This window comes from Triticum dicoccoides, chromosome 3B (genome assembly GCF_002162155.2).
Source record: "Triticum dicoccoides isolate Atlit2015 ecotype Zavitan chromosome 3B, WEW_v2.0, whole genome shotgun sequence".
NCBI classification, from domain to species: domain Eukaryota; kingdom Viridiplantae; phylum Streptophyta; class Magnoliopsida; order Poales; family Poaceae; genus Triticum; species Triticum dicoccoides.
The window spans coordinates 71,711,863-71,729,304 of NC_041385.1; the positions used below are offsets into that span (position 1 = coordinate 71,711,863).

Genomic DNA, 17,442 nt, shown 5'->3' on the forward strand with positions numbered 1-17,442 from the left:
TTGTATGGTGTGAACCGGTAACAAGGCCATTCAATCTAAGATGCATACCATGTGTTTGCCGGTAACAAGATGCATACCATGTGTTTGCATGCATGAAGGGGCTAGCCAGTAGCCAGGGCTACAATCACATGCACTAGAAGACAACACATATATATGAAAAAGATTTCAAGGGTGAAGACGAAAAGGCCAGCTCAACCAATCTCATTGATTACTTGTCAAAGCCGTGGTGGCCTTGCTGACCACGAGTATGACGTGTGGCTAACCTTGGTATTTGTGGCATGTCCTCTCACCCAAGTGGTTGGAAGAGGGGTCATAGTGGTGGTAAAAGTGGACATAGTTCCTTGCATGTGGCAACGCATAGTACTTCCTCCGTTTCTTTTCAGTTTGCATATAAGATTTGGTCAAAGTCAAATTTTCTATAATTTGACTAGCTTTCTAGGAAACGATATCAACATCCACGCTATGAAATCAATAATATTAGATGCATGATGAAATTAATTTTCATAACATATAACTTAAGTATTGGAGATGTTAATACATATATAAGTATTGGAGTACATATTTGATCAGGGATCAACTTTCTTTCTTGAGTTACAATTAATGTGTTTGCACTCTTGTCCATGCATGTTGCATGCACCTAGGGTGAGCGGAGAATTATCTTGCCTTCGATTCCTCTGTGGTGACCACGCAACTCACCACCGCCACTGAAGACCCTGAGTGCCACCGCCGAGAAGGGCCTCCGCCATCTAGGCTCTACCCCCTGGATGTGCCGAGGGAGGAGAAGGTGGGGCTACTGGTTCCCTCCGCGTCGCCTATAGGGAGGAGGGGGGTGAGGCTGTAGTAGATGCATGTGTAGAAAGATGCTACTCCCTCTATATATACCATAATATTGAGCTGCTAAAACGACATATATTATGGTACGAGGGATCAGTAGATAGATTGATATGCGTGCATATGCATGTCGTTAGGACTATCTACGTGTGTAGCTAAGGCACGTAGGCGTGAATGAAACGCCGGTCGGAGTGCACGCATCCAACCTTTTGTGTTACTGAGAAAATGATGGATGGAGAGGTGATTTTCATTAGGTCGTCGTTGACGTAGCTTAGCTAGGCTGCCTTCTTCTCCTTGGATCGAGGAGATGGAGATGCATCATGCACGGCGACTCCTCGATCCGCTGGGACGTCTTTATATTGATTTGACGGCCGCTCGGTCGATCGGGTGCTCTTGTTATCCGCAAATTAACTAAGAAGAAACTGAAACTCAGTTTGTTTGAGGGAGCTCGTCGACCGGTGGACTGCAACATGAGGAGGAGGAGGAGTTGGTCGGCCGTTCCTGGACATGGATCACCTCCGGGAGGAGCACTGACGTACCTTGGAGCGCCGGCCGCCCGTGCATGCTCAGCGCCCACGCCGGACGTTGGGCACGGCACGACAGATCTCCCCCATGTTTATGTTGTGTGATGAAGAGGAGAAAAAGGAAGTCATCCTCACCGATCGAGGAGATGGAGATGCATCATGCATGCACGGCGACTCCTCGATCGGCTGGGACGGATTTGATCGGAGTTGGAGTTGGTCTGCGGCAAGGCAACCACGGCGGCGGCCCATCATGCATGCATGAGCGGGCCGGGGGAACTGCATGCAGATGCAGTGTCACTCAGCGGCCTTGCTCCTCGCGCGTCCTCTATCGGTGTGAGACCCAGCCAGTGATCACTTGTCCATGTATGCATGCATGCATGCATATCCGTCACTCCGGCGAGCAGTCCAGTCCGCCACTGATCTTCGACTCTTGCTTGGAGGAGAGGACGAGAGTCTGGAGCCGGAAACGGAAGCCAACGCCGTTTGTTTCGCCTCGTACCGTCGTACGTGTATAGAGAGAGAGAGAGCGAAGCGAGAGAGAGAGGAGGAAGGAGACGATCGAGGATGTCGTAGACAGACGGGTTCGCCGGAGAGGAAGGAGTAGACGATCGAGGCCCTCTCTCTTGTTTCCCGCGTGTGCAACGACGCCGTCGCTCGCCGGCATGCAATCCGCTCAACCATCCCCGTACGTACGTTCCTCCGTTGAAACTTGCGAGTTACAACTGCTGAATCGGATGCATGTGTTGCCGTATTTTGGCCGAGGAGGAGTGGTGGCGGCGGTAGGCGGAAGAAAGAGGAGGTATCCGGCGACCGGAGAGAAGGAGGGAGATGCATGCGTGGGTCGACTTTGGGTTGGATCACAGGCAACAACTCGAATCAGCTTATTAGATAGACTAGGTGCACGTCTAAAAAGGCGTGACTCACGCGCGCGCGCACATTGATTTTTTTAAAGAAAATGATTAATCGATTGATTGATGATTGAGGAAAGAAGTGAGGGAATTGCGCGTCGCTCGCTCGCAACGAAAGGAAGAAGGTAGCTATTGCTAGCATAGGCAGGCACCTATTATCAAGAATGCTAGACATACAAAGACTTACACGCTTTTACACGCTTCTTCCATCTAACAACAAATCAAGATTAACCATCCTGTAAAAGCCTGTAAATCGTTTGTACGTGTAGCATTGCCGCACCTAGTATATACAGGACATGTGTGGGACAGCCTTTGGATGGTGTCTTCCAGGATGCGCTAGCTGCACCCGAGAACACCGCAGCAGCCTGAAACCTCCCACCAGAATCCACAGCGCGTACATATACTTGGGGGTTACCAATCAAATAGAAGATCAACTTAATTAACACTACTAGTATTATTTTTGCAAACAGAAGAAACTAACTAGCCATTCTGTTCAACTACTATATCTCTAATAAGATGGATCAGTACGGCGGTGCGGCGATGAGCTCCATGATATCATACGCCATGCCTGATAGCAACATGTTACCCTGGTTCTCCTCTTTCAGCGGGTCTTTCTTGGGGTTTCCCTCCACCAGCGCCAGCTCGCAGAAATTGGGCATGTACGAGGCGTTCTTCAGATTGTGCCACGCCGCGTCGAGGCGGCCGGCACGGAGGTCGCTGAGCCCGCTGACAACCGATCCGTTCATGATCTTGTACTGGACGAGGCACTGCTGGAGGCTGCCCATGAGCCTGGTGAGGACGACCAGCGTTGACGTGACGTTGGTGGCGGTGAGGTTGGCCGCGGCGGCGGCCAGCCCGCGCGTGTCGGTTGCCGATGTCGCCGCCGGGTCGGCGGAGAGCGTGCGCACGCAGAAGCGGTAGGGGGTGAACCAGGTGGTGTTGGTCAGCGCGGCGCACGTCGACTTGATGAGGTAGGAGGATGCGCCGCCGGCCGCAGCGCCAGCCACACCAGCCGCCGCGAGAAGGAGGAGGGGGAGCACAAGAGGAAGGGACGTGTGCCGCTGGATCGCCGCCATGGCTTCACTGATTTATGTACTTGGCAGGCCGAGCAGCTGTGCAACGCCCATACTTATGCATGCCATGCATACGACGAGGGAGCGGTTAGTTGAGGGAAGTCCGGGATTTTTGTGTGGCGCCCCGTCGTTTCTTCTCTTCTCTGCGGCACAGCCCCTTCTACCGAGATTCCTTAGCTAAGAAAGATCACCACGATCTGTGATCTTGGCCGTGTAGCAGATCACTAGCAGTCCGCATGCATGCATGCATGCAGTGCTAGCTGCCGGTTTTGTTTGACACAGATGCGCTTACAAGCGGGCCCCACCCATGTAAAATCACATCAACACAGCTAAAAACTGGATTAGACGTAGCTATTACACCAATATGCCTTGTTATGTGCAACAAACCCGTAGAATAGGTGTTCTGTGCAGGGAATGTATCTGGTGCATCAATGCTTGTGGTGCTACCGGTGCACTGGATGCCCTTAACGTATTTTAAAATGCTTGATTTTTTATGTCTTTTGAAGTTGAAGTTAGCACATTCACGCAACATCGGTCTATGTTGTCGCAAAATTTCAAATCAGAATTCGAAATATTGCTCGAGGTACAAAAATAACAAATACGATACAGAATAGTACATAACATAAGTTGGGCTTTAGATTTGGTTCATTATCACATTAATGTCAAATTTGTCATTTTTGTATCTCACGCAATGTTTTGAATTTGACATGAAATGTTGTGAAAATATGCTAGATTTTTTTTCACAATTTTTCTCGTTGTGTGCAAAAGCAACACCAATAATTGATGGTTTGTGCAATTTTCTTGCTTTGAAATAAAAGGACATAGTTTCGGTTCCGAGAGCGCCTAACGCTTGTAGCGCCGTTCGTTGATCTGGCGGTCATGTTCGTTCATGGAAAGCGGTCACGTTCTAACTTCTTAATTAATGAATGAGGCAAATCTTTTGCCTCCGTTTAAAAAAAAGCCCAACAGGAATTGCATTTATAAACTATCAGGCATATATAACAGCCACTTAATGTGAAGCAACCAAAAAAATTTTGCAGGGAGAACATAAGGGGAAGATATTTCCATCTGGATCGTCTGAGATACACTGAGAGGATAACTAAAAATGGGGCTTTGGGCATATGGGAACCAAAAAATCAGTGTTGGATCTTTATACCTTCAACTGAAAGAGAGGGCCCTGGTGAACTACATATTCATGTGGAAACTTATAGTTCCCCCCAAAGCCCAAAACCAAGATATTCTTGTGGCTGATGCTTAATTACAGATAGCGTTTTAACGCTTCAGCAAAAAGAACTTGAGGAAGGAGTTCTGATGCTGAAGATGGTCGCCCAGGCAGCTTATGCCCAAATACATGGATGGGCACCTGTGTTTGGGACATTTGCAAGTTGCAGTTCTATCTTCCTGTGAATTTTGGACATGTTTTGCTTATGGGCATGACCGTTGGTCTAAGCTGGTTCCTGTAATAACTAGATTTGGGCAGTGGGACTCCTTTTCTGTTGGCTTTCTTATTTGCTACGGATGCTGGCGGCTTCTCTAGTAGAAATCAACCACTATTTTCATTTGTTATAATATTTAGTAAGATCTATCATAAGTGTCGTGGTTTTAGTTCAAATTTGAACTAAAACCATTACACTTATTATGGATCGGAGAGAGTACTACATATAGGGGCAGGGAAATTTCAGTAGTGGATAGTACACTGAGACTTGGTGAAGAAAAACAGTTCTGAACTTTACCTTCCTCCTCATCACTTTTTTTGAACTTTTCCTTCTTATCACTTGGTTGAAGAGCATGGCTGAGATTGCACCCTCTATCTACGCCAGCCTGAAAAAGTCTCATATGAAAGACCCAGCTACCACTGTTTTCTCCAGCAACTTATGAGCTGCACGCATAATAGGAAAATGAAATAGGGTACTCAAGCAAGCAGGACCAATGGTAAAAGCTCACTCAAACTTAGTCCTTTCTTTCCCTCGGTCGCCTACTGCGTTTGTTTTCACACAACATGCTAGTCCCACAGATTTCAGCCAGCCTTCAGATGCACATAGATTGTCAACTGCTGAAGATGAAGTGGCAGAAAACAAAAAATGTAACTCATACGAAGGGAGTAACAGCTTATGCACATTTCACTCATATCAATTTTCTTATTTTTTATTAGTATTTTTTGAAGTAAGGAGTACTTTGTAAGAGTGAACACATGGCGTTGGAACTTAGAGTGATATTATATACAACAACCATCTCGCACTTCAAACTCACTCAACTAGATCTCTTGTACATTCAGAGTGAGGCGTTACCCTAAGCTTTGCAATAGAAAGTGTGTGAAAATGTATTAGCAGTTGCAAGCATGCCTATGTTAATCCTTTTTAATAGCAAATAGCACATTATTTTATATAGAACATGGATCTTGTTACAGTCCTTGGGAAAAATAGAGATATAGGGGGAAATGGGGACATAGGTAGATCAATTAGCACATATTTCAGTATTTCACACACACGAAAATGACTTGGTAAATTTGGCATCGACACGCACAATAATCCCTTCATTCTGAAATGGTCTCGACACAAAGCATAGTTTCATACAACTATGTAACAGTCAAAGCTTCTTGATTAGAATTTTATGCGCATAGACAAAGAAGCTAGTAGGCTCATAGTGGACCCAATTCAGAAATATTGCATTTCAAACAAACCTCATACATATTGCGGCTCACTAATCAACAATCTTCATAAGAAAGGCACCTCGTTCACAACATAGCCCTCTAGTGTTGGAAAGAAGGCATGCGGAACAAGAGATTGTTTGAGTTGAAATTGAGTAGGCCAGACACCTTGGCGATGGAAATTGGCGACCAACTTGCCATCCATGTCAACTTGAAGCAGCCACTCGGCAAGTTTGACCAGCACGATCAACTGACCATCCCCAGGCTCGACCACCACATCCCAGTATTCATCATCATCAAGACTTTCACACCGCGCCCTAACCTCTGTAACCGGCAATTTAATATGGCACTTGAGGGTCCAGACCTCGCTTTCATAGTCCTGCAACACCCAGATGTCAACTGACATGCATCTCTCCACGATTAAAGCTGAACATGCCAAGCACTTCCGGACGGATGCAGACGTGGGCAAATCGCGCGACGGGCTGGAGCTGGTCGCTGGCGCGGTGGTCGAAGTGGATGATATCTAAGCAGTCGGCACGGTCGGGGCAGCCGTCGCCGTCTTCGTCGCTGCTGCTGGCGAACTCGTCTTCGCCGCGGACTCTGCTCTCGCCGTACAGGAGAGGGAGGGCGGGCTGGCGGGCGTGGTGGGCCCGGAGGAAGTTGGGTGGATGTGACGCGGCAGCGGAGGAGGGATTTGGGGTCGAGGCGGACGAGGATCTCCCAGGCGGCGATCTCATCTGGAAGGCCTGGGAGGAGAGGCTTCGCTCCCTCCGCCATGGTTGTCGCCGGCTGGGAGGTGCTCCCGTTCAGGTGGAGCCGGCGGCGGATGGGAGGGGCATGGACGTGTGCAAATGGGCTCAGATTACGTATAAGTATGGGATAGGCTAGACCATCAAGCTGGCATTGTAATTTGCGGGCTGGGCTTAGCCCAGAAGGAGATCGATGCTGACATATTATTTTTTTTTGTTCCTGAGAGAAGATTGTTGTTGACTTCGTAATTTCCACCCAAAAAAAACTTAAACTTACATAGTTTGAAAAAGACCCGTGCAGCCGACTGATTTCTCAGTCGGTTGGCAAGTTGGTGATTTGCATCAGCTGATGCCTGCGCAAGAGCTACAAAGGTTTGCGGTACATGCAAACAATGTTGAGGATATATAGGTTTACATTGTAAAATTTACAACAAAGTGGCTGTAGTTTAGTGGAGACCTGGGCTCGAATCCCAGCAGCCACATATTATTGTTTTTCTTTTGTTAATACATTGTTGCAGAAACCAGTGGAATTATTTTGCTCTTTTGAGCATAATTCACTTCTCTTAACCTTTTCTATTCAAATATATGCCGGTGTGTCGAAATAATGGCAAGAATAAGCGACTTCAAATAGAATACAGTAACGAACTAATTTCTGCACAAGCGTGTCTCTAGTGTCAATGACATTTTATAACGAATCTGCAGTAGCTCCAAGCACAATATCATTATGTTGTTTGGACATATTTTACTTCCCTCAATTCTTTCTTCTTGTGTTAACCTTTTCTTCCAAGCCGTGAAAATGTATCCAAGGAACACAAAGTGCAGTGCACATAATAGACCCTCATAATTAACTTACTGTCCAAGTGTCAAATTACTAAGAGTTTGAACTAGCTCCAGCCAAAGCAACATGAGCATTTCGCTAGAACAGGTTGAAATGGCTGGTATCGAATCAGCACAATCAGAGCGTCCTTTTTACGGATGGCATAGAATTCTTCTTTTATTCCAAAAGACCAAGGCCATGCATCAAGTATCACAGGTCTTGAGAGTTGAGAATCAATCTATAGTTGGATGGATAAGAGGGCAGATAGCCCCAGCGATCAAACCTCACCCGCCAAACCTCACCCGCGTTGTGTGCGTGTGCTTATAGAGATGCGTGTATTTATATATTTGTGAGCTTCTGCAACTGTATTGTGGTTTAAAAAAAATATCAAAATTCTTTACAAGCACACCCTTACAAGAAATGCAAAATTATATTCAGAGCAAAGCTTGATTGCCGCCTCTGGGCCTCTAGCTCGGCGAAGTAAACTTGTTTAAACCCAGTTGATTGGATCTAATGACACATTTTGCCATCAATTTTAAAATTTGATTGTTTTTTGAGATGCTAATTATAGAGCAAATTAACGCATGAGCATCTAGTACTACAACTAAAGGGGGGAGGTTGATTTGAGTCGCCATATTTTATTTTTATTTTTTATGTGTTGCGATGGGGGATCGCCATTTTACCTGTACTTGCACAGAAGAACAAACAGAAAATAGCAAAGAGCTGGCGCCACACATATAGTGATACAGATACACATGCATACATAGACAGAAACTCCAAATTATTGTTGTCTACATATATGTAGATAAAACGGGAAGGCACGGGACGGAGCTTAGAACAGTAGGAAAAGGCGCGTCACAGACACAGGACGTACGCGCGCCTTGCACACCACACGGTACAAGCCACAAGGGGCCATGAACTAGCTCGATACGATACGATACGATACGATACGATAGATCTCGTCTTATTCTCGGCGGCAATTAAAAAGAGAACACAAACGCACACACCATGCATAACTACTACTAGTGCTCCTTCATTAGGTCCATCCATGCCATGCCATCTCCTTGTCCTGATTTGATGGATCACTTGCAGGTGCACGGGTTGCAGGTGCAGTTGGAGCCGCACTTGCACCCGCCGTTGTCGGCTCCGGTCTCGGCGGCGGCCTCGAACGACGGGGTGCCCTTGGAGGGGGCGACGCCCATGATGAGGGTCTGGGAGGTGGTGGTCACCCCCTCGTCCATCTCAGGGTACATCTTGCACCTGCATGCATACATCGATCCGAGTCAGAAATCATCATCAATCACAAGAAAGAAGTATCATCCTCGTAGATCTCTCTGAGAAATCGATAAACAAACAGACAGCGTGGATGGCCCCATCTCAAAGGGGGCGATAAACAAACAGATCCCTCTCTCGTGCTTGAGGAGCAGAGGGGGTCTACGGACATGCATGGCCTCATCTCTTAGGCAGCGGAACGAGATGGATCGAGGGAAACGAAAGAAAAGATTGAGAAAGAAGGCGTGAAGATGGGAGAGATCGAACGCAGAAAAATCAGGAGATGATGGTTTACCCTCCGCAGCCGTTGCCGCACTTGCAGCCGGATCCGCACCCGCAGTTGCCTCCGCAGCACGACATGGTTGGTGATGATCTACTGCCCTCGAGTTTATCCGCTCTGCTCTGTGTCTCTGGTCTGATCCGATCTGCACTTGCTCTGCTTTGGAAGGGAAGGTTGTTGGTGCGCCCGTGATTTATAGAGCGGGCAGGGGGGCTATCCACCGTCCACGTCTCGGGGCTCGTGGAGGCCATGGGCTGGACGCCACTGCTGAGGTGCCCGTCGATTTCTGGCGTGTGCCGCTGTGGCCCCTCGCTGATTGAATTGAACCAACGCACGCACTTGCACGGTGGCCGCCCGCCCGTCCATCTCCATGGACGGCGGACGCGGACAAAATGCGCTACCGGCCTGCATGCATCCGTGCTCCACGTCCACGGTCGACAATTCTACCCTGCCAAGTGTGGCGTACGCCCGATTAATTATCACCGAAGCATCCCGAACATGCTAGCTCGTCACCCGCTGGGCTGGAGTGTGGTGTGGTTTTCCAGAATCAACCCGTGATAACGTTTGCCCGATAAATTGCTTGCTTTTTCTATAGAGAGAATTCCTTCTATGACACTACTCTTAAATTTGATGCCTTATGTGACACTCCCATTTTTTGCTTCCTCATGTGACCTCTTGTGTAAAATTTATGCCTCACATGACACTGCCGTCGGTTCTGTTACATCGTTCCGTCACTTTTAACTCGTCTGGACCAAATTGCCCCCGTTTGACTCGATCGAGCACCCCAGCCTTCCTCACCTTATCGCTAGCGCCAGCCTTTCTCACCCCGAGCCCGCACCTCACGCGTCGGGGCGAAACCCTAGCAGCGGCGGCGCGGCTGTGTCACCGGAAGCGCGGCAGCCGAGAGCGCCATGGAGCAAGCGGCGGCTGAAGGAGAACCAGGCGGCGGGGCGGCCGAGGGCGGGCAAGGCGGGGCGGCCGAGGGCGGGCAAGGCGGGGCGGCAGAGGGCAGGCCTGGAGGCGCGGAGGGCGGACCTGGAGGCGCAGAGGGTGGACCTGGAGGCGCGGAGGGCGAGCAACGCACCGATTTGGGCTGGTCGGCTTGGGCAGATTGGCAAGAAGGGTGAGTGCTTCGTGACCCCCACTTCCAAAATTGTATTTTCTTACTAATCGATTGTTGTATGAGATTTAGTAGCAATGTTTATGTATTTCTCTGTGATTTGCAGGATGGATCCAGAAAAGGTAGTGCATATGTTGATTGCATACTGTGATCCCTCCAAAGAAGCATATGAGCCTATCGCCGAGGATTGGACAGATGTTCAAGCAGACAACAACACAAAAGAGGCCGATGATAGTTATCTTTGCAACCCAATCCCACAGAATGAGCATGTTGGTATTGATGAGGAGAAAATGTATTTGGAGAAAGAACCTATACCTCCAAAATTGGTTCTTTTTTCTGGTAAAGAGAAAGACAAAACCAATGTTTCTGAGGCTGAGAGCGAGGATGGGAGCAAGGATGGGAGCGAGGATGGGAGCGAGGATGGGAGCGAGGAGGAGCCTGAAGTAGAGGAGGAGGAGTTGCATGAGCCAGATCATGCCCCAAATATAGAGTATGACCAACAAGACCCTCCAATGACTGTAGGATCCACATATCCCAATATGGATGTGTTTAAGTTGGCTCTTTCTCAGCATGCAGTCAAACGTGACTTTGAGTATAACACAGAGAAAAGCACACAACGTAGGTTAAGGGCCTATTGTAAAAGAAGAGATGAAGATGATTGCCCATGGAGGATACATGCTTCTACAACAGCTGATAGGCGCACTGTAATGGTAATTGTCTAACCGTACTTATTTCTGAATATATCTTGCATAAATGTTGAGGAGATTTTAGCTTACTTGTATTCCTCTTTTGTAGGTGAAAAAGAAACCTTTTGAGCACGATTGTTCTAGTACGAAAAGGAAAAAGAATGTGAAGAACGCAACTAAGTTCTGGATATGTGAGAAGGTGAAAGATTGGCTCATTGAAGATGCAACTCTAGGAGCAATGGAATTGCGAAAAAAGCTGAAAGAACACTACAAGATCAAAATCCACTACAAGAGAGTCTATATGGGTAAGCTGCTAGCCTTGAAGCAACTATACGGTGATTGGGATAGTAGTTTTAACAACTTGTATAGGTTTAAAGCACAAGTTGAAAGTTGTTGCCCTAATAGCATAGTGCAGATCGACCATCATACCATAAATGGTAAAATAAGGTTTAGAAGAATTTGTGTTGCTCTCAAACCTTGCATAGATGGATTTCTTAGTGGTTGCAGGCCATATTTGGCTGTGGATAGCACCTTTATGACAGGCAGATTCAAGGGGCAATTGGCTAGTGCTACTGCAGTGGATGGCCATAATTGGATGTATCCAGTTTGCTTTGGAATTTTTGACTCTGAAACAAATGAAAATTGGATCTGGTTCATGCAGTTGCTAAGACAGGCCATAGGATCACCAACAGGTTTAGCCATATGCACTGATGCTGGCCAAGCAGTGATGACAGGGGTAAAAGAAGTCTTCCCGGAGGCAGAACATAGAGAATGTATGTTCCACTTGGTGAGCAACTTCAAGAAGAAGTTTACTGGAAAAGTATTTGACGACCACCTATGGGCAGCTGCTTACTCATGGAACCCATATATATTTGACAAGAATTGGGCTGCAATGGAGGCAGTAAAGCCAGCCGCAACAGCATATATTAGGAAGTGGCACAATAGGTTGTGGTCTAGGAGTCAATTCTCGACCATATGCAAGGTGGACTATGTAACCAACAACTTGGCAGAGTGCTTTAACAATTGGATCAAGCACCACAAGTCATTGAACTTGGACGATTTCTTGGACAAGGCAAGGCAGTTGATTATGATCTTGTGGAATGATAGGAGAAAAGTAGCAAAGAAGTTAGATGGATTGATTCTACCCCACATAATGAAGAAGTTAAATGCATTGACTAGAGAATTCAACTTGGAGGTGGTAGAATGCTCAGAAGAAGTGGCTGAAGTGGTTGCATTAGGAGGCAGCGGTTTTAGGTTTATTGTTAACTTGCAAAATAGAACATGTTCATGTCGACAATGGCAAGTTTATGGTCTTCCTTGCAAACATGCTCTTGCATTCATCACGTCACTTAGCGATGCTCACATAAAGAATTACGTTGATTTGTATTATTCCATTGAAAAATTTAGAGCAGCCTATTCCAACCTGATCCCTGCTATGCCTGACAAGAGCCAATGGCCTAAATCTGACCATGGATTTTTCATGCATCCACCACTACTTAAAGCTACAGCTGGCAGGCCTAAAACTGAGAGATATAAAGGTTGTAGTGACAAGAAAAGAAAAAAGGGCAAGCACTTATGTCCAATTTGTAAGGAATATGGGCATCATTGGCACAACTGTAAGAAGGGTAACCCTGATGACATTGCTGCAATGTTGGCTATTAGGTAATATAGATTACTCTTTCTTGCTTCTCTTATTATTTTTGTTTGCAACTACATGTCTTAACAACTTTTCCTATTGCTCATGTAGAGAACCACCAAAGAAGAGGGCAAAGACTAGCAAAACAGCCCAATCCATTGTGCCTTGCGAGGATGGAGCACCAACAAGGATGCTTTTTCCACCACCAAGGTTAGCACTTATACACTTCTGCCAGTGAGTATGAAAACTCAGTTTATGTTCTAAGTTGTTTCTTTCTCATTATAGCCAAAGCTTGGAAACTACAACTAAGAAAAAGAGAAAACATGACAACACTGAATCTGGAGGTTCAAAGAGGTACTTTTCTGTATTACTTGCTGCCATAAACTTGATGTACGTATTATGCTGCTGCCATAAACTTGTTGCTGCTCTAAACTTATTGCTGCCATAAATTTGTTGCTGCTGCTGCTCTAAACTTACTGCTGCCATAAATTTGCTTATGTCATTACTGCAATAAACTTGCTACTGCCATAAACTTTATGCTGTCATTATTGCCCTAAACTTACTGTTGCCATACACGCATGTGCAGATCAAAAACTGGCTCCATTGAGAAGGCCAAGACGAAAAAGAAGGTTGCTGAGAAGATTCCGGTGCCACTTGACAGCCCAGCAATGGGCACAAGGAGCAGAAAGTTTAATCCTCCTAGCCCTGCTATGAGCACAAGAAGCAAAAGAAGGCTCAGCCTGTAATTTCATATGCGTCTATGCTCTTCCATTGATGTAATGGTTCTTTTGGAGTTCCTGTGATATGACGGTTCTTTTGGAAGTCCTTTAGCCTGACATATGTGAACTATTGGTGACTTATATGTGTGAATCTGGTTGCTTATGGCACTTGTTGAAAATTGTTCAATCGATTATATACATGTAAACTGTGTGCAAGGGATATGGCATCAAAATATAGGGGAGGTTTTGCCGATTTTTTGAATTTTTTTTGAATTAGTACAACAATATTACATAGTACATAGTACAACAATATTTCTTGTATTTTTTGTCACACATTGCACCTGGGGCAAAAGTGACTTTGCATGTGAAAAGTTGACACCGTTAGCTCTAAAAATACACTAGAGTGTCATGTGAGGCATAAATTTTACACAAGTGGCCATAGAAGGAAGCAAAAAGTTGGGAGTGTCACATAAGGCATCATATTTTAGGAGTAGTGTCATAGAAGGAATTCTCTCTTTTCTATACGGACAGAGATCACTACGAGTACATCCTATTTTTCAATATCATTTCACTTTAAACTAGAATAGTGGTTAACTGTCCGTACGTTGTAATGTGGACATACAACACCAATCTTCTCGGACATATGACACTTACATCCCCATCGTATTCTATATTTTTGCAACATATATTATTAGTTGATTTGAGTATAAGTGGTGAAAGACGAGAATATTTTGATTTAGTTGAGATTTGATATGATTTGATCGACTTGATGTGGGATGTGTTTCCTAAAAGTACCGATTTGATTTAGATTATTCTAAATTGCTCTATTTATATTGGTTTTATTTTGATCAATGAACCAAAGGGGGCATGGGAGGAAAAACCGGGGAAAGAGGTGACACAAACCCAGAAACTCCTTTTTTTTGCGGGGTTAAGGAGATCTTCATTACTTAGGGTGGTGCATCATTCTTATAAAGAGTAACAATATCATCAGTGCCTCCGCCTAACCACACCGTAGTGCGTGGAGTGCACCGCCCATAGACAGCAAGGGCATGGTTAACTTTATTCCGAGTACGACTAATCTTAGTAGCGAAGATATCTCTCTCGTCCTTCATCATCGCCTTGATCTCCATATCTAGCACCATATATCTCGAACGATCAGGTAACATAACTCCTCTTTAGTGGCAAAGATAATTCATGTGTGTTTCAATGCGTATATTATTTTTAATACGTTAGGTCATGATTTACATTCTCAGTCATGATAATCGTGTAAGTAAATGTTTACCAAATAAAATCATGTACATGACTTACCTACAGAGAAAAAATCTAAGATTTATTTGGTAAATATTTTTTTGACTTACCAAAGGAAAAAAATTATTTGTCAAGTCAATAAAGGACATTTAATGCAGTTTTCAGGGAAAACCACTAAAAAAATAGAGATACAAAAGGAGGAACAAAATCAAAACAGAGAGAAGGGAGTTGGTTTCATTGCCACCCCTCCTCACTCGGTTTTTTCCTCTCCACGACCCCCTCCCACCTTGGTTTTCTGTTGATTTTTTGGCACTCTCAACCAATGTTGCACCAAACTAAAACCAACATAAACAGAGTAACTTGGGTCAGTCTAAACCAAATCGATACTTTTCAAATCACGCCCAACATTAACTCAATTGAATCAAATCAAAATTTCCTAAAATCACAGCCAAATCGATACTTCCCTAAAATGATATCCTATATTAACTCAATCAAATCAAAACAAATCTTCCCAAAATCACAACTAAACTGAAACTTTCTTTTTCTTCACCTATGGATAAATCAAAACAAATCTTACCAAAACCTCAACTAAATGAAAACTTCCATTGCATTCCCTATACATACTCAAATCAAATTAAATCTTATTAAAATCTAGAATATAATGTGTATAAGGCATATGCCAGATATAATTAGTGTTAACCACTAGAATATGTATGCGTCCCTTGCAACGCACGGGCAATTAGCTAGTGTATGTGAGGTTGAATGCATAACAAGGTGAGCGACAAAATGTTACATAGTATCCTTACAATTTACTAAGCTCCCTAGGAAAAAAGGCCTAGCTTAGTGGTAAGAAGATTCCCTGTGGTGGAACTAGCCCACCCGGATGGTTCAAGTCCTAGACTTGACATGGATGCTTGCATATATGTTGGATATTTTTAGGATTTTTGGCGTAATTCTTTTGATGGTATGGCGTGCCCGTCGACTACAAGGTGTAGCAACGACTTCGTCAATCTCAAGATCTGTCGTCTCGGTCTCTTGGAGATGCTCAAGGGGTAGAGACTTCGTGCATGTGTTCATAGAGATGAGTGTGCATGTGCATTGTGATCATCTGCGTCTGTGTTGTCTTTCCTAAAAAAAAAGAATGGAAGCTTAGGAGAGATCCAATTTTTTTTCTCAATGTGGACCCCACCTGTAAGAGTCTAGTCAGTCATGGGTCTCACATGACAATATGGGAATCGACATTCTTGCTTTGGTCAAAATTTAGTCCACTACATGTTGCCTTCCCACTATTTGGTTGTATAGTCAAGGAGCAAAAGAAGGTTGTTGTGTTCAAGGTGCCGATGTATTTGGTCAAAAAAATTTATGGAAAATGTCTGTGAATTTTAAAATCATTCTAAAATTCTAACCTCCCTAGGAATGCAGTTGTTCGTGCGCCGGGGTTTTGGTCGCCACCGAGATGAAAAAATATGCAAGATTTTTTTTTCTGAATTGCAAAAGATATTCATCAATTTTAAAAAGTGCTTACAAATTTAGACAATAATCATAAATTTAAAAAATTCAGTAATATTCAAAATAGTCATGCTTTTTAAAAAAAATCATGAGTTTTAAATCTATACACAAAAATATTAAAACGGTCTTGAATTTTTCAAAAACAATTATAAATTTTAAACATTTGCAAATTTAAAATATTGACGAATATGAAAAAAATCTTTATGAATTTCAAAAAACATAAAATGAGTGGAGTATCGGCGGGGTATCATTGCGCTTGTGCTTATCCATGCGTTGGTTGGTGGTGGACCAGCAGACCAATCAGTTGAATCAAAATTGATGGACCAGTAGATAAAAATATTCAAGAATTTACATTTTTGTGAAGTGCAAAAAATATTTACAAATTTAGGAAATGCTCACCAATTTAGAAAATAACCTAGGTTTTAAAATTATCACTAATATGGGAAAAATACTCACGAAACTTTAAAATGTTCATAAGTTATAAAAAAATAACAGTTTTTTAAAATGGACATGGTTTTTTTCAAAAAGTTTGCCGATTTTAACAAGTTGTGAATTTAAAAATTGTTCACAAATATGAGAAAATCTTCATGAGTTTTAGAAAAGTGTTCACAAATTGTTCTGTAAATGAGTGGAGAATCGGGGTATCATTGCGCTTGTGCTTATCCATGCGTTGGACCAGCCCCTGTACATGGTGGTGGAGCAGCCAACAAATCAGTCGAATCAAAATTGATGGACCAGAAGATGAATACGACCCGGACAGAATTTGCAATCCACTATATACGGTAGGCGTGATTCGAGTCATGCATCTCAGCACCTGCATAACCATGTGAACTTCATTGTCTATCAATCGATCGCCACTAGCTCGCTCACCACTTGCCACGCATGAAGCAAATATCTGGAGAAAGCTGCACTCATATATGGCCACTTAAGCTTTTCTCCTGACCCTTCTGTTTCTTTCTTGGTATGAAACACAATCTGAATTTGACTTCCTTTCATTTTCCTCCCCTGACACACTGGTGACATAGTTCTAAAGCACAAAGGTCTAGAAAGACTTGGTTGATTATGAATGGTTCACCCGCAAAAAAAAAAAGATTATGAATGGTTTGTCAGGGAACCGTTGAATCTTCATTCAGAACAGATTGGCACAGACTGGAAATAGCTTAAAAAAATGCTTACAAGTTCACATCAGAATCCAAGTAGAAAACAAAAAGGAACCCTGTGTTTGATAATGAAAAGAAGTGGATTGATACAGAACCTAAGTATATAATATACTGGTGGAGAAGAAAGCACTATTCTAAAATATGAATGAAAGAATTTGCAGAAGATAAATGCTACTCCCTCCATCACATAATATAAGATCGTTTCTGAAGCTATGTATGCAGTCAGAACTCAGAAATAGAATACTTCAGAATAATACTCCCCC

At 44.1% G+C, this 17,442-nt stretch overlaps 2 protein-coding genes across 2 annotated transcripts; one reads left to right on the forward strand and one right to left on the reverse strand.

Moving 5' to 3' along the window:
• Positions 1 to 8,290: 8,290 nt before the first annotated feature.
• LOC119274771 (metallothionein-like protein type 2) lies at positions 8,291 to 9,277 on the reverse strand. The gene is made up of 2 exons (XM_037555496.1): positions 9,117 to 9,277; positions 8,291 to 8,809 (listed from the first exon to the last, which is right to left on the reverse strand). Exons 1-2 carry the CDS (start codon positions 9,179 to 9,181, stop codon positions 8,632 to 8,634), a joined length of 243 nt encoding a protein of 80 aa, XP_037411393.1. The 5' UTR covers positions 9,182 to 9,277; the 3' UTR covers positions 8,291 to 8,631.
• A 735-nt stretch (positions 9,278 to 10,012) lies between these two features.
• Positions 10,013 to 13,403, forward strand: LOC119279311. Its single transcript, XM_037560595.1, has 7 exons — positions 10,013 to 10,224; positions 10,328 to 10,931; positions 11,017 to 11,212; positions 12,410 to 12,569; positions 12,655 to 12,753; positions 12,829 to 12,897; positions 13,130 to 13,403. The coding sequence occupies exons 1-7, from the start codon at positions 10,013 to 10,015 to the stop codon at positions 13,287 to 13,289; spliced, it is 1,500 nt and encodes a 499-aa protein (XP_037416492.1). The 3' UTR covers positions 13,290 to 13,403.
• Positions 13,404 to 17,442: the final 4,039 nt, after the last annotated feature.